Raw genomic sequence first — 12,248 nt, 5'->3', positions numbered from 1 at the left:
GGTTTCCAGTCGGCAGTGTTGCAGATATCTTGTTGAAATGCTCCGAGGAGGTGAGACCTGAAAGTCACAGAAAGACCACGAACAGCTGTATCTTTATCACATTTACTTTGAGCTACAAACAAGAGCGTCGGTCAGTCAGAGCCACCATCATAGAGGGTGTAGATTCAAGGGTAGAAAAGGAAGACTTGTCGCTCATCTCCCCACAGAGAGTAACTGGGTCCTCTGATGTGGGTGGGCTGGAGACTCAGAGGTGGTGGGGCTGCTCTCTCTGAGTCTGATGCCTGAGCTCATGGTATATGTCCTTTGGCTATTCGTCACCTTTTTGGGTATTGCCTTTACTTTCTTTGTCTAACAGGCAAGGAGGATAATGATGCCCCCCGCAACCTTTAAATTTTTTTTTGACATTTATTTACTATTTTTGAGAGACAGAGAGAGAAGAGACAGAGACAGAGACAGAGACAGAGAGAGAGCATGAGCAGGGGAGAGGCAGAGAGAAGGAGACACAGAATCCAAAGCAGGCTCCAGGCTCCAAGGTGTTGGCACAGAGCCCGACACGGGGCTCAAACTTGCGAACTGTGAGATCATGACCTGAGCCGAAGTCCAACCCTCGACCAACTAAGGCGTCCAGGCACCCCACAGAGGTCCTTCTAATACATGAAAACATTTAGAACAGTGCCTGGCACGTTTTGGCTATTGTTCGTTGGTCTTAAACTGGGAATCTTTACCTCAGGAACACTGGATTCAAATTTTATATAAACCCAGGTGAGAATATAGCAAGAACCAGTGTTGCACCTTTTGCAGTAGCTAATTATGGGCTCAAAACACGTTAAGGGAATAATAATCACTTTTGGCTAGAGACCCATTTAATCACTGATCTGTTGTAAAGCAATATCCTAGAGTTGCAAGGAGAACAGCCTGTGAATCCCAGGTCTGATGCACACCTGCTAGGTAACTTTAGGTGAGTTATTTGATCCCTTAGCTTCCTTGTCTATAAAATGTGGGTAGTAGTAAGTAGTGCATGCCTTACCTGGTTACTCTTCGGATTAACATATGTAAAGCTCTTACAACAATACGTAGCATACAGTAAACACCCACAGTTAAGTGTTTGCTATTTTTACTCTTTTCAACACCTCACCATGTCACTCATGACTGACGGTTATTTCAGGGTTAAGGCTATCACAGAGGGGACCGTGGGCAGACAGGCCACCAACTTTCATTCAAACATGTGGCAGGCTATATAGTTTAACGTGATTCTGAAGGCACCTTGGTGGCTCAGTCGGTTAAGCGTCCGACTTCAGCTCAAGTCATGATCTCACCGTCATGAGTTCCAGCCCCGTGTCGGGCTCTGTGCTGACAGCTTAGAGCCTGGAGCCTGCTTCCAATTCTGTGTCTCCCTCTCTCTCTCTATCTCTCTCTCTCTCTCTCTGCCCCTCTCCCACTCACGCTCTGGGTCTTTCTCAAAAATAAACAACCATTAACATGATTCTGACACACTTGACTCAATTCTTGCCTTTCTCCCAGCCTCCAGAACCCAGCCTTAGCATTTTCTCCTTTAAGAGATTTTTACATCAAAAACCAGTCTAGATTTGCCAGCTCCTTTGAAAAATTTTGAAGAGCAAGCACAGTTATCAAATGCCGAAAGATTTAGATGAGGTGTACTTTAATTTACAAAAATTTCCTTTTCAACGTTAGTCATGTCATATCAATAGCAAATGGATATATTTATGCATGTATCATATAAGTGGGATTTGCCCCACGTGATTTCTCTTTTTAAGAATATATATGCGGGGTGCCTGGGTGGCTTGGTCGGTTAAGCGTCCGACTTCGGCTCAGATCATGATCTCACGGCTCCGTGAGTTCGAGCCCCATGTCGGGCTCTGTGCTGACAGCTCAGAGCCTGGAGCCTGCTTTGGATTCTGTGTCTCCCTCTCTCTCTATCCCTCCCCTGTTCATGCTCTGTCTCTCTCTGTCTCAAAAATAAATAAACGTTGAAAAAAAAATTTTTAAAAAAGAATATATATGCATACGTATTATATATACATATGTGTATATCTTTTTTCTCCCCCTTCCCAAGGAATCAACATCTAATCACTACTGTAATTTCTGCAGTATATATGGAAGTGATTGAGGATGTACATTGTAGTGTTGCCTCTGTGTTGGCTCTGATGTAGTGTCTTTTCTGGCCCCTCCGTGCACCCTGCTGTGGGTACTCATAGAGTCTGGCCCCATTTCCCATGGCAGTTCCGTTTTGTCCTTGGATGGGAAGGACTTGCTCACCACCAGCAGACAGTGGCTTATTTTTATTTTCTGGCTGATAGCTAAGTGGTGATGCTGAGGAATCATGCCAGTTGAGTTTGACCTTTGACAGGAAGCCATTTAAATAAAATCAGATGATATGGGGGCTATTGGTCTTATTCCCCACAGTATGCACTACTGACCTTATTGGGTGATTTTTCCTTGTGAAATGAAACTTAAAAGGCATGTAAACACCATTTAGGAAAAAAAAAATTTTCCCTCAATATCTGAGCTTCAGGTTTTAGAAATTAAAGGGTGTCAAGTGTACTGACTTTTGTTTTTGTAGTTTAGCCAATAACTCAAACATCTAAGGATAATTCCAGTTCTAAGCCATGGTGGCTCTACTGATCTTTTTGACCCGAAAATAAAACCATAAAAATAAGGTAATGTGGAAAATTGTAATACATGTTCTATTCACGCCCTTTCACTCTATCCTTTATTAACCTTCTACCTCATAGGTTACATTTGTCATTTTGTTTTCTCTGATTTGATATTTATTTCCGATGAGGAACAGAGTATAAGCCCAAACTTGGTAGTTTAGGATGAAAACTCTTTTCTCTGATGTCAACTACCACTGGACTGCTATTCTCACCAAACTTCTTACTGGCTGACTTTATTCATATGAAGCCATTTATTTTATGATGTAACCGGTAGATCTAATCAGTCAATCTACAAACGTATTGATATGGTCACAAGTGATGGTTTAGAGGAATTATTATGGCAAGAGGAATTATTATGGCAACTATTTTGTTGCAATAGGTTCTGATATAGTGGATTTAATTTCTTACATATACATTCAGCTATATCGTATCAGCCAGCTATACTGCTGCATAACAAGAACCATTAGCTTTAACAACAGTCACTTATTATAGCTCATATGTCTATGCCTTGGCTGGAGGCTGGGTACTTTGGGTGGGGGACAGTTGAGTGATTTTGCTAGTTTCAGCCAGATTCACTCACATATTTAAGGCTGAGTGTTGGCTGATCTTGGTCAGTCTCATTTGGGGGGGCAAACTCTGTTTCACATGTCTGCCCCCCTTCTTCTGGGGTCAGTAGATCGTTCTGGCACATCCTTTTCATTAAGATGGCAGTAGTACCAGTGTGTAAATACAGTTGTGCAAGTGCATTTCAAGACTGTACTCACATTAGGAAGCTAACATCCCTTTGGCCAAAGCAAGTCATATGGCCAGTCCAAGGTGGGGATTAGTCCACAGTGGGAAGGTACTGCAAAATTACATGGCAGTGGAGGGGTGAGTGAAGAGTTGAAGCCAATTATGCAATTTATAGCATATATGAAAGTACTCTTTGACTCTTGTTGAGTCAAGAGACTCTGAATAGGCCCCTTGAGCCACTTGGGCTTCTATCTAATAGTTATCATCGCAAGGCATAAAGTTGAACATGTAGAAACAGGCCATGTCAATGCATGATTATCCAGGCACAGGATATTCCAGTACAGAAAATTTAGAAATAGTATATAATCTAAAGAACTAAAACATCCATTCATGTTCTGAATTATTCTCCAGAGAGAATTTTACTATCTTGACACATTTCCTTTCAGTCTTTTTTTTTTCTGTCACTTTCTTCATTAATACTATATAAATGTATATACAGATTTTTAAAAATATTCTATAATAAGTCTTTCTTTGCCTTGTCATTAAAAAGTTTATATGTGTAATATTACTGGCCACATAAATGTTCCACGTATAGTTGCATCATAATTCGTCCACCTTGCCCTTGTTCTTTACTGTTTTGGTTATTTTCAGTGTTCTGTGATTATAAATAATGCTACAATAATCAGATCTGTGCACAGGACTTTATTTACATTTTTAGTTGTTTCTTTAATGGAAAGACTCCAGGTCGGGAGTGCAGAGACCGGGTTCTGCCACTGATTTGCTGTGTGATCTAGACCTGTGTGTCAGTTTCCTCATTATAAAATGATGTATCTGAGCTTGATGGCCTTAAACTTCTTTCCAGCTCAAAAACCATCCGTAAGTTAGAATAATAAACTTCTTGTCAATACTACCCAAAGCAACCTACATATTCAATGCAATCCCTATCAAAATAACACCAGCATTCTTCACAAAGCTAGAACAAATAATCCTAAAATTTGTATGGAACCACAAAAGACCCCAAATAGCCAAAGCTATTGGAATCTTGAAAAAGAAAACCAAAGCAGGAGGTATCACAATCCCGGACTTCAAGCTATACTACAAAGCTGTAATCATCAAGACAGTATGGTACTGGCACAAGAACAGACACTCAGATCAATGGAACAGAACAGAGAACCCAGAAATGGACCCACAAACATATGGCCAACTAATCTTTGACAAAGCAAGAAAGAATATCCGATGAAATAAAGACAGTCTCTTCAGCAAGTGGTGCTGGGAAAACTGGACAGCGACATGCAGAAGAATGAACCTGGACCACTTTCTTACACCACACACAAAAATAAACTCAAAATGGATGAAAGACCTCAATGTAAGACAGGAAGACATCAAAATCCTAGAGGAGAGAGCAGGCAAAAACCTCTTTGATCTTGGCCGCAGCAACTTCTTACTCAACACATCTCCAGAGGCAAGGGAAACAAAAGCAAAAATGAACTATTGGAACCTCATCAAAATAAAAAGCTTCTGCACAGTGAAGGAAACAATCAGCAAAACTAAAAGGTAACCAACAGAACGGGAGAAGATATTTGCAGACAACATATCAGATAAAGGGCTAGTATCCAAAGTCTATAAAGAACTTATCAAACTTAACAAATAAAACTCAAAAAACAATCCAGTGAAGAAATAGGCAAAAGACATGAATAGACATTTCTCCAAAGACATCCAGATGGCCAACCGACACATGAAAAAATGCTCAACATCACTCATCATCAGGGAAATACAAATCAAAACCACAATGAGAGATACCACCTCACACCTGTCAGAATGGCTAACATTAACAACTCAGGCAATGACAGATGTCGGTGAGGATGCGGAGAGAGGATCTCTTTTGCATTGTTGGTGGGAATGCAAGCTGGTGCAGCCACTCTGGAAAACAGTGTGGAGGTTCCTCAAAAAACTAAAAATAGAACTACCCTAGGACCCAGCAATTGCACTACAAGGCATTTATCCATGGGATACAGGTGTGCTGTTTCGAAGGGACACATTCACTCCCATGTTTATAGCAGCACTATCAACAATAGCCAAAGTACGGAAAGAGACCAAATGTTCATCGATGGATGAATGGATAAAGAAGATGTGGTGTGTGTGTGTATATATATATACATATATATATATACATATATATACACATATATATGTGTGTATATATACACACACACACACACACACATATATATGGTGTGTGCATATATATATGATGTATATGTATATATATGATGTGTATATATATGTGTATATATATGTATATGTATATGTGTATATACCCCCTCCAGTAACACTCAGTTTGTTCTCCATATTTATGAGTCTCTTCTTTTTGTTCCCCTCCCTGGTTTTATATTGTTTTTGTTTCCCTTCCCTTCCCTTCCCTTACGTTCATCTGTTTTGTCTCTTAAAGTCCTCATGAGTGAAGTCATAAGATTTTTGTCTTTCTCTGACTACTTTCACTTAGCATAATACCCTCCAGTTCCATCCATGTGGTTGCAAATGGCAAGATTTCATTCTTTTTGATTGCCGAGTAATATTCCATTGTGTGTGTATGTGTATACACACACACACACACACACACACATATATATATATATATACACGTGTATATATATATATATATACACACACACACACACACACACACACACACACACACACACATGGGCTAAATGGGTCAGAGGCACTAAGGAATCTACTCCTGAAATCTTTGTTGCACTATATGCTAACTAATTTGGATGTAAATTTTAAAAAGTAAAATTAAAAAATAAATACTTTTTGGGAAAAAAAGAATAATAAATTTCTTTATTAAAGTGGAAGCATGAAGGCAACGCCAGTGTTTGGTCCTCAACAAAGCTCACGGGAAGAGAGGCAGCTTCCTTGGGCTTCTCACTTGAAAGAGTGTCTTTGAGAGAGGAGGTTTTGCTTCCTAGTTCAAGTATCATTGTTCATCCTGCAGTCTCTCTTCCTGACACAGCAATGATTTTAGATAGATAGATAGATAGATAGATAGATAGATAGATAGATAGATAAAATTTTTAAAAAGGGGTGTAGGACACTGAGCGTTAAAAATATCAACATCAACTGGGGTGCCTTGGTGGCTCAGGCGGCTGACTGTCCGCTCTTGATTTCATCTCAGGTCATGATCTCGCGTTTCATGAATTCTAGCCCCACGTTGGGCTCTGTGCAGAGCCTTCTTGGGATTCTCTCTTTCCCTCTCGCTCTGCCTTCCCCTACTTGTGCACACTCTCTCTCTCTCAAAATAAACAAACATTTAAAAAAATATATCAACTCTCTTGGGTTGCCTGGATGACTCATTCGGTTGAGCGTCCAACTCTTGATTTCAGCTCAGGTCATGATCCCAGGATCATGAGATTGAGCCCCGCATCAGACTCTGCACTGAGTATGGACCCTGCTTAAGATTCTCTTTCTCCCTCTGCCTCTCTCCCCTGCTCACACTCTCTCTCACTCTCTCTCAAAAATAATATAAAATAAAAATATTTTAAAAAGAATATCAACTACCCTGACCTATGTTATGAATGCATGTGCTTTGAGGACGGCTTAGTTACACTGGAAGAACCGATTGTGTTACCTGTCTTCAGTTTGTCTTATAGTTTTGTTTTTATTTTTGCCTTTTCTTTTTTTGCCTTGTGAATTACGCTTCATCACATAGTGGTCGTAAGTGCATGGGGGTGGGTCTGGTCTTATATTACAATTCCCTGTGTGACCTTTTCTCAGGAATGTCTCCTTACTGTTAATTTTAACATACACTGAGGCTGTATTTTATCTTACTATGTCTCTTCCAGCCTCTCTGCCAGGGATAAATACTGCTTAGTGTGGACAGGCTGTAAGTGTTGACTTCACAAAGCAAAGGCAGCCATATGCCATTCCTGAATAGAGAAAGTGTGATCTGTGCACTCTGTCTCTCCAACTCTTCCCCAAATCTGTCCTGAGTGTGTCTTCCTTGCTGGTGACAGAAGTTTCTAGTTCTTAAGCTCATTTTGGGAGAGGCATTAGAATCTTCTTTTGCCTCTTCATCCAGTTGCTTCTCTAAATTGAGCCGGGCGCCCATCTGGCCAGCAGAATTCTGTGTCAAGTACAGTGTGGTCTCTCTCCTCTGGCCGCCATCAAAAGGCCCTTTGTTTCCTGCCCCTCCCCCTTCAGCCAGGATGTGGTGCGTACCCTGTGAATGATGGAAATTCTCCCATCACACCATCGCACTCAACAGCTTTATGGAACTAGTTCCAAAAGCAAAATGTGTTCAACCAACAGAAGTCTTGCCCATCTTTCCTTTGCCTCAGGAAATAAATCAGGGCTGAGCTAGTCAATGAAGTCAATTATAAATTGGATTGCGGAGGGGGAGATCATTTTCCTTTGTAAATGTGAATCTAACTTTTTCTTGAGTTTCAAGGAAGTTGCTTATGAAATACAGTTTTAATAATTACAACCTTTAGTTTTTGCTTCTATGCCTGCTCTTTCCCCGCCTCTACCAGTTCTGAATGATTTTCGCGTACCTTCTCTTAAGAAAACTTGAGTCCTAATGGGAACGACTTTGCTCTTTGGTATAGTAATGGTTCACTCAGCATGTGGGGTGGGTGTGTGTGTGTGTGTGTGTGTGTGTGTGTGTGTGTGTGTTTAAACCTTTTCATAAAGCAAGGAATGTATCTTTGCTTCATTTTAGCCTCATTTTAATAAAAACTGTATCAGCTAAGAAATGCTGACTTTGGGAATCTCTGACTTGTTTTTTCTTGTTCTGAACCTGTTTGCAATCTCCTTGTCTTTTCTCTTCCTAACTATTCCCTCCTTTTCCATGACTGTGCTCAGTTAGTAGTGCTGAAGTAATTTGGTAAGAAATAGGTGGACGTTAAGTGTCTAGAAGAATGGGCATTAAGGGACAAGGTGCTTCTGTCTGTTCTTAATGCTTTGTTGCAATCCCCAGGCCTGTGATAACCATGAAAGCCAGTAGCAAGCCAAGATCCAGCCCTTTTCTCTAGATATTTGATCCATTTCAGCAAAGGCAGATGTTTATTATAAACCCTGAAGTTTTGCAGAGGGCTAAGTAAAGTTCTGGAATTCTAGGTCGGGCTTAAGGTATGAGTGGGGTCATAGGGAAACAGAAGGACAAAAACAGGGAATGAGAAGAAAAGAAAGGAAAAATCACTGTCCATTCAGAGTAGAATAGAGCCCACCTATCCGTGGTCCCCAGTCGTCTCTCCTGAGACTCTGGTTTCAAACCATTCGTTTAATTTTAAATGTACTTCTATATTTTTGAATAGATGACACATTCACTTAGTTTGAGAAAACAAATAGTGTAAAACATCACACGTGGAGATTCTTCCTCCCGTCTTGTTCCCCATCCATCCAGTCTCCTTGCTGCCCTGACCAGGAAGGTGGGTGTCTTTCTTTTCCGTGTATCCTTGTCGTTTATTTCGGCAAACTTACACTCAAGCGAATGCAGGTATAGATTCTTACTTTGCCATTCATTTCTTTATCCATTTCTCTCCCCTCTCACATCCTCACTTTATTTCCTCCTATTCTGCCCTTTATTGTTGGAACTGTGTTTTGAGGAGCAAGCTCAGTAGTCGTTTGTTTTACTTATGTATGATACCCTGGACGAATTCATACGTGTGCTTATCTTTTTCCCATAGATGAAGTGGAAAGTGAGAAATGGTATCTGTCTACAGACTTTCCATCCACAACCATCAAGACAGAGCCGATTACAGAGGAGCCGCCCCCGGGACTTGTTCCCTCTGTCACTCTGACCATCACGGCCATCTCCACCCCTTTTGAAAAGGAGGAACCCCTCCTGGAACCGAATACTGGGGTATACTCAATTTTCTTTTATACACACACTGGATCAAAAGATACGGACGCTCATTCTCCAATAAGGCATTTAACCTTTTTAGAGCTAGTGGCTGTATATGCTTAAGGATATATAATTGCATATGTACGTATGTATATATCAATACCTATTGGGGTCAGCGTTTGTTATACCACTTCCTTTGAAGACATTGTTCAGAAAAAGTGGTAGCGAGTCTGATTTCATTTTTCCGATGATTGCTGTTACAAAATTTAAAAAAAAATAGATGGATATCTATAGTTTAAAAAAAAAAAAACCCTTCAGTTTTAAGCCAGTGGAAAGAGAGGGGTTAAATGATGATGCATGCTTGCATGTGGTGGCTAACTGGAATGTTGGTTCCTGTGTAACATTTTACTTTCCTAGTGCAATGCGGAGTTGCCCTGACCCAGTTCAGGGATCTCCAACCTACCAATGTTTATCGTATTACCCACGGAAAACATAAAAAATTGGGAATTTCTTCCTGGTTCAATTCCATGCCTACAGGAATAGGCATGGAAAAGTAGAATTTAGTTTGTTCTACCTTCTCTCCAGATATTTCTGGTATCTAGTAATAGACCAGAATCATACTCACACATCTTCTTCCAGATGTTGGAAGCCAGCCCTACCTTTCCTAAAGTTCAAAGCCAAGGGTTATAAACAGTGACTCCACTGATGTTCTTTAAGTCAGATGTCCTCTGAGCAAGGTGTAATATCTACCTGTACCTGTTCAGGAAGAGGTCACACAGAAGAGTAGAGGCGCCATATTTGTTCTTAGTGTTCTTGACAACCTATCGTGGAAAAGATGAGGGACTGTGAACAGGACACCTCTACAATGCCCTCTAGAATTCCTTTCTTACTCGCTGCCTGGATCTGTTCATTGCACTGGGCTTCTAGAGCAAGTCCAAGTCTCCCTGCTCCTCGAGATGTTGGTTCAGTTGATGTTTTAGTATGTAACTAAAAAGGTCAGGGTCATGGCCCTGCTCCACTCATGGGCCAGAGACCTTTTCTCTTTTCCGTACTGTTTCATGGTTAGATGTCGTCAACCATGAGGAAGCCTGGAGGGGAATGGATGCAGCTTGGTTCATGCACTTCCTGCCATAGGACAAACTGGTGGAGGCCTGTGGCCCTTTACAAATTCTCCAGACTGTTGCATGATAAAATGCCTTTATGTTACCATAAAAACAATAGAAGGAAGCATTGATGAATTCGCCCTGGTTTTTTAATTTTGGAATTCTGAGTGTTCCGTGAGCTGTAGTGCCAGATTTGGCAGTGAGAGAAAGGTTAAGAACAAAGCCTCCTCCCTGTCAAAGAAGGAGCCTGCGCTCAGCCAGGTTGCTGCCAGCTCCGAGAAGCAGGGCTGCCTGGAGGGCGACACACAGATGACAAATAGCTAGCTTCCCTGGTGATCCTACGAGGTTGTTGCCGGTTCTTAAAAACTGTTTGAAATTCTCCCTTCAGGTTGATTCCTCCTGCCAGACCATTATTCCTAAGATTAAGCTGGAGCCTCATGAAGTGGATCAGTTCCTCAACTTCTCTCCTAAAGAAGGTCTGTCTACCCTCCCTGCCTCCCTTCGGGGCTACTAGACGTCAGAGCACAGTCGAAAGAGAAAGGGAATGTGGGAGAAAGTGCTGGGATTAATTTGTACCGCAGGCATAGCTTGGTTTCCGAAACAGCTCTGTGCTTTAAAACCCTGATTCTCGGGGCACCTGGATGGCTTAGTCGGTTGAACGACCGACTTCGGCTCAGGTCATGATCTCACAGTTTGTGAGTTCAAGCCCCGCGTCGGGCTCTGTGCTGACAGCTCAGAGCCTGGAGCCTGCTTCAGATTCTGTGTCTCCCTCTCTCTCTGCCCCTCCCCCACTCATGCTCTGTCTCTTTCTGCCTCAGAAATAAATAAACATTAAATATATATATGTATATATATTTACATATTTATATTTATATATATTTACATATATTTACAAATATATTTACATATATTTATATATGTGTATATATATGCATATATTTATATACATATATATAAAACATTGATTCTAAATACAAACTTGCAAAGCTACAATTTAATTTCCCATATATGTTTGTATTTGAACCTTTTACCTGTGTATATATGCTTGAATCTTTTATGCTGAATCTTTTCATTTAGTTTCACTCCTCGCGGGGGTATTTTTTCAAAACCTTTATAGTCAGCTATGAACTTGGGGTGCTGATGACCAACGCAATTGCTGCCCTTTTCCGTGTGAGTGTGTGAATCAAACCCAATTCTCTGTGCTGCCTCGGTGATCAGTAGAGGCAAATAAACAAATATCTGCAAAGGCACCTTGCCTGTTTACAACAACTCGAGTTTAAACCCTTTGTAAAGTGAATTCACAGTTTGTCTGATCATTCAGTGTTTTCAAATGTTGACTTTAGGGGCACCTGAGTGGCTCAGTAGGTTAAACGTCCTACTCTTGATTTCGGCTCAGGTCATGATTGGTTCATGGGTTCAAGCCCTGCATCAGGCTCTGCGCTGGCAGCATGGAGCCTGCTTGGGATTCTCTCTTCCCCTTCTCTCTGCCCCTACCCTGCTCGCTCTATCTCTCAAAATAAATACAATTAAAAACATTTTTTTAATAAAAAATAAATGTTGACTTTAAGTGACAATAGTTTCAAAGAGCCTCTTCCCTATTTCTAAATTAGTTCCTGCATCTCACTGGGCGTCTTGCCATCCATTTGGAACAGAATAAGGTCAGACTTGAAGTTGTCATACTTTTCAGTTTTTCTTTCTCTGTGTCGGTTTCTTTCGGACTTCTCCGTCTTGTTCTCATCTGAAGCCCATAGTGAGGAATTCCAAACACTGACCCACAAGTGTCATAGAGTAGAAGGAAGCTTTCTTGCCTTTTTTATTGAGCTACTCCTGCATGGGTCCCGCGTTTCTTCCATCTGTGCCTTTGGACCTGCTGTCATTTTCCTTCTTATTTAT

The 12,248-nt window shown here is 41.0% G+C and overlaps 1 protein-coding gene across 3 annotated transcripts in view; it reads left to right on the top strand.

Annotated features, from left to right (window-relative positions):
* CREB3L2 (cAMP responsive element binding protein 3 like 2) overlaps window positions 1-12,248 on the top strand; it is a 120,554-nt gene that overhangs the window by 78,103 nt on the left and 30,203 nt on the right. For all 3 annotated transcript variants that reach the window (XM_047826271.1, XM_047826278.1, XM_047826287.1), the window contains exons 3-4: window positions 9,095-9,270; window positions 10,744-10,831. In XM_047826271.1, the coding sequence (XP_047682227.1) occupies window positions 9,095-9,270; window positions 10,744-10,831 (264 nt within the window). The remainder of the gene's footprint in view (window positions 1-9,094; window positions 9,271-10,743; window positions 10,832-12,248) is intronic.

This window comes from Prionailurus viverrinus, chromosome A2, assembly GCF_022837055.1.
Source record: "Prionailurus viverrinus isolate Anna chromosome A2, UM_Priviv_1.0, whole genome shotgun sequence".
NCBI classification, from domain to species: Eukaryota; Metazoa; Chordata; class Mammalia; order Carnivora; family Felidae; genus Prionailurus; species Prionailurus viverrinus.
The sequence above is the reverse complement of the archived record's forward strand: the minus strand, read 5'-3'. Positions and strand labels throughout refer to the sequence as shown.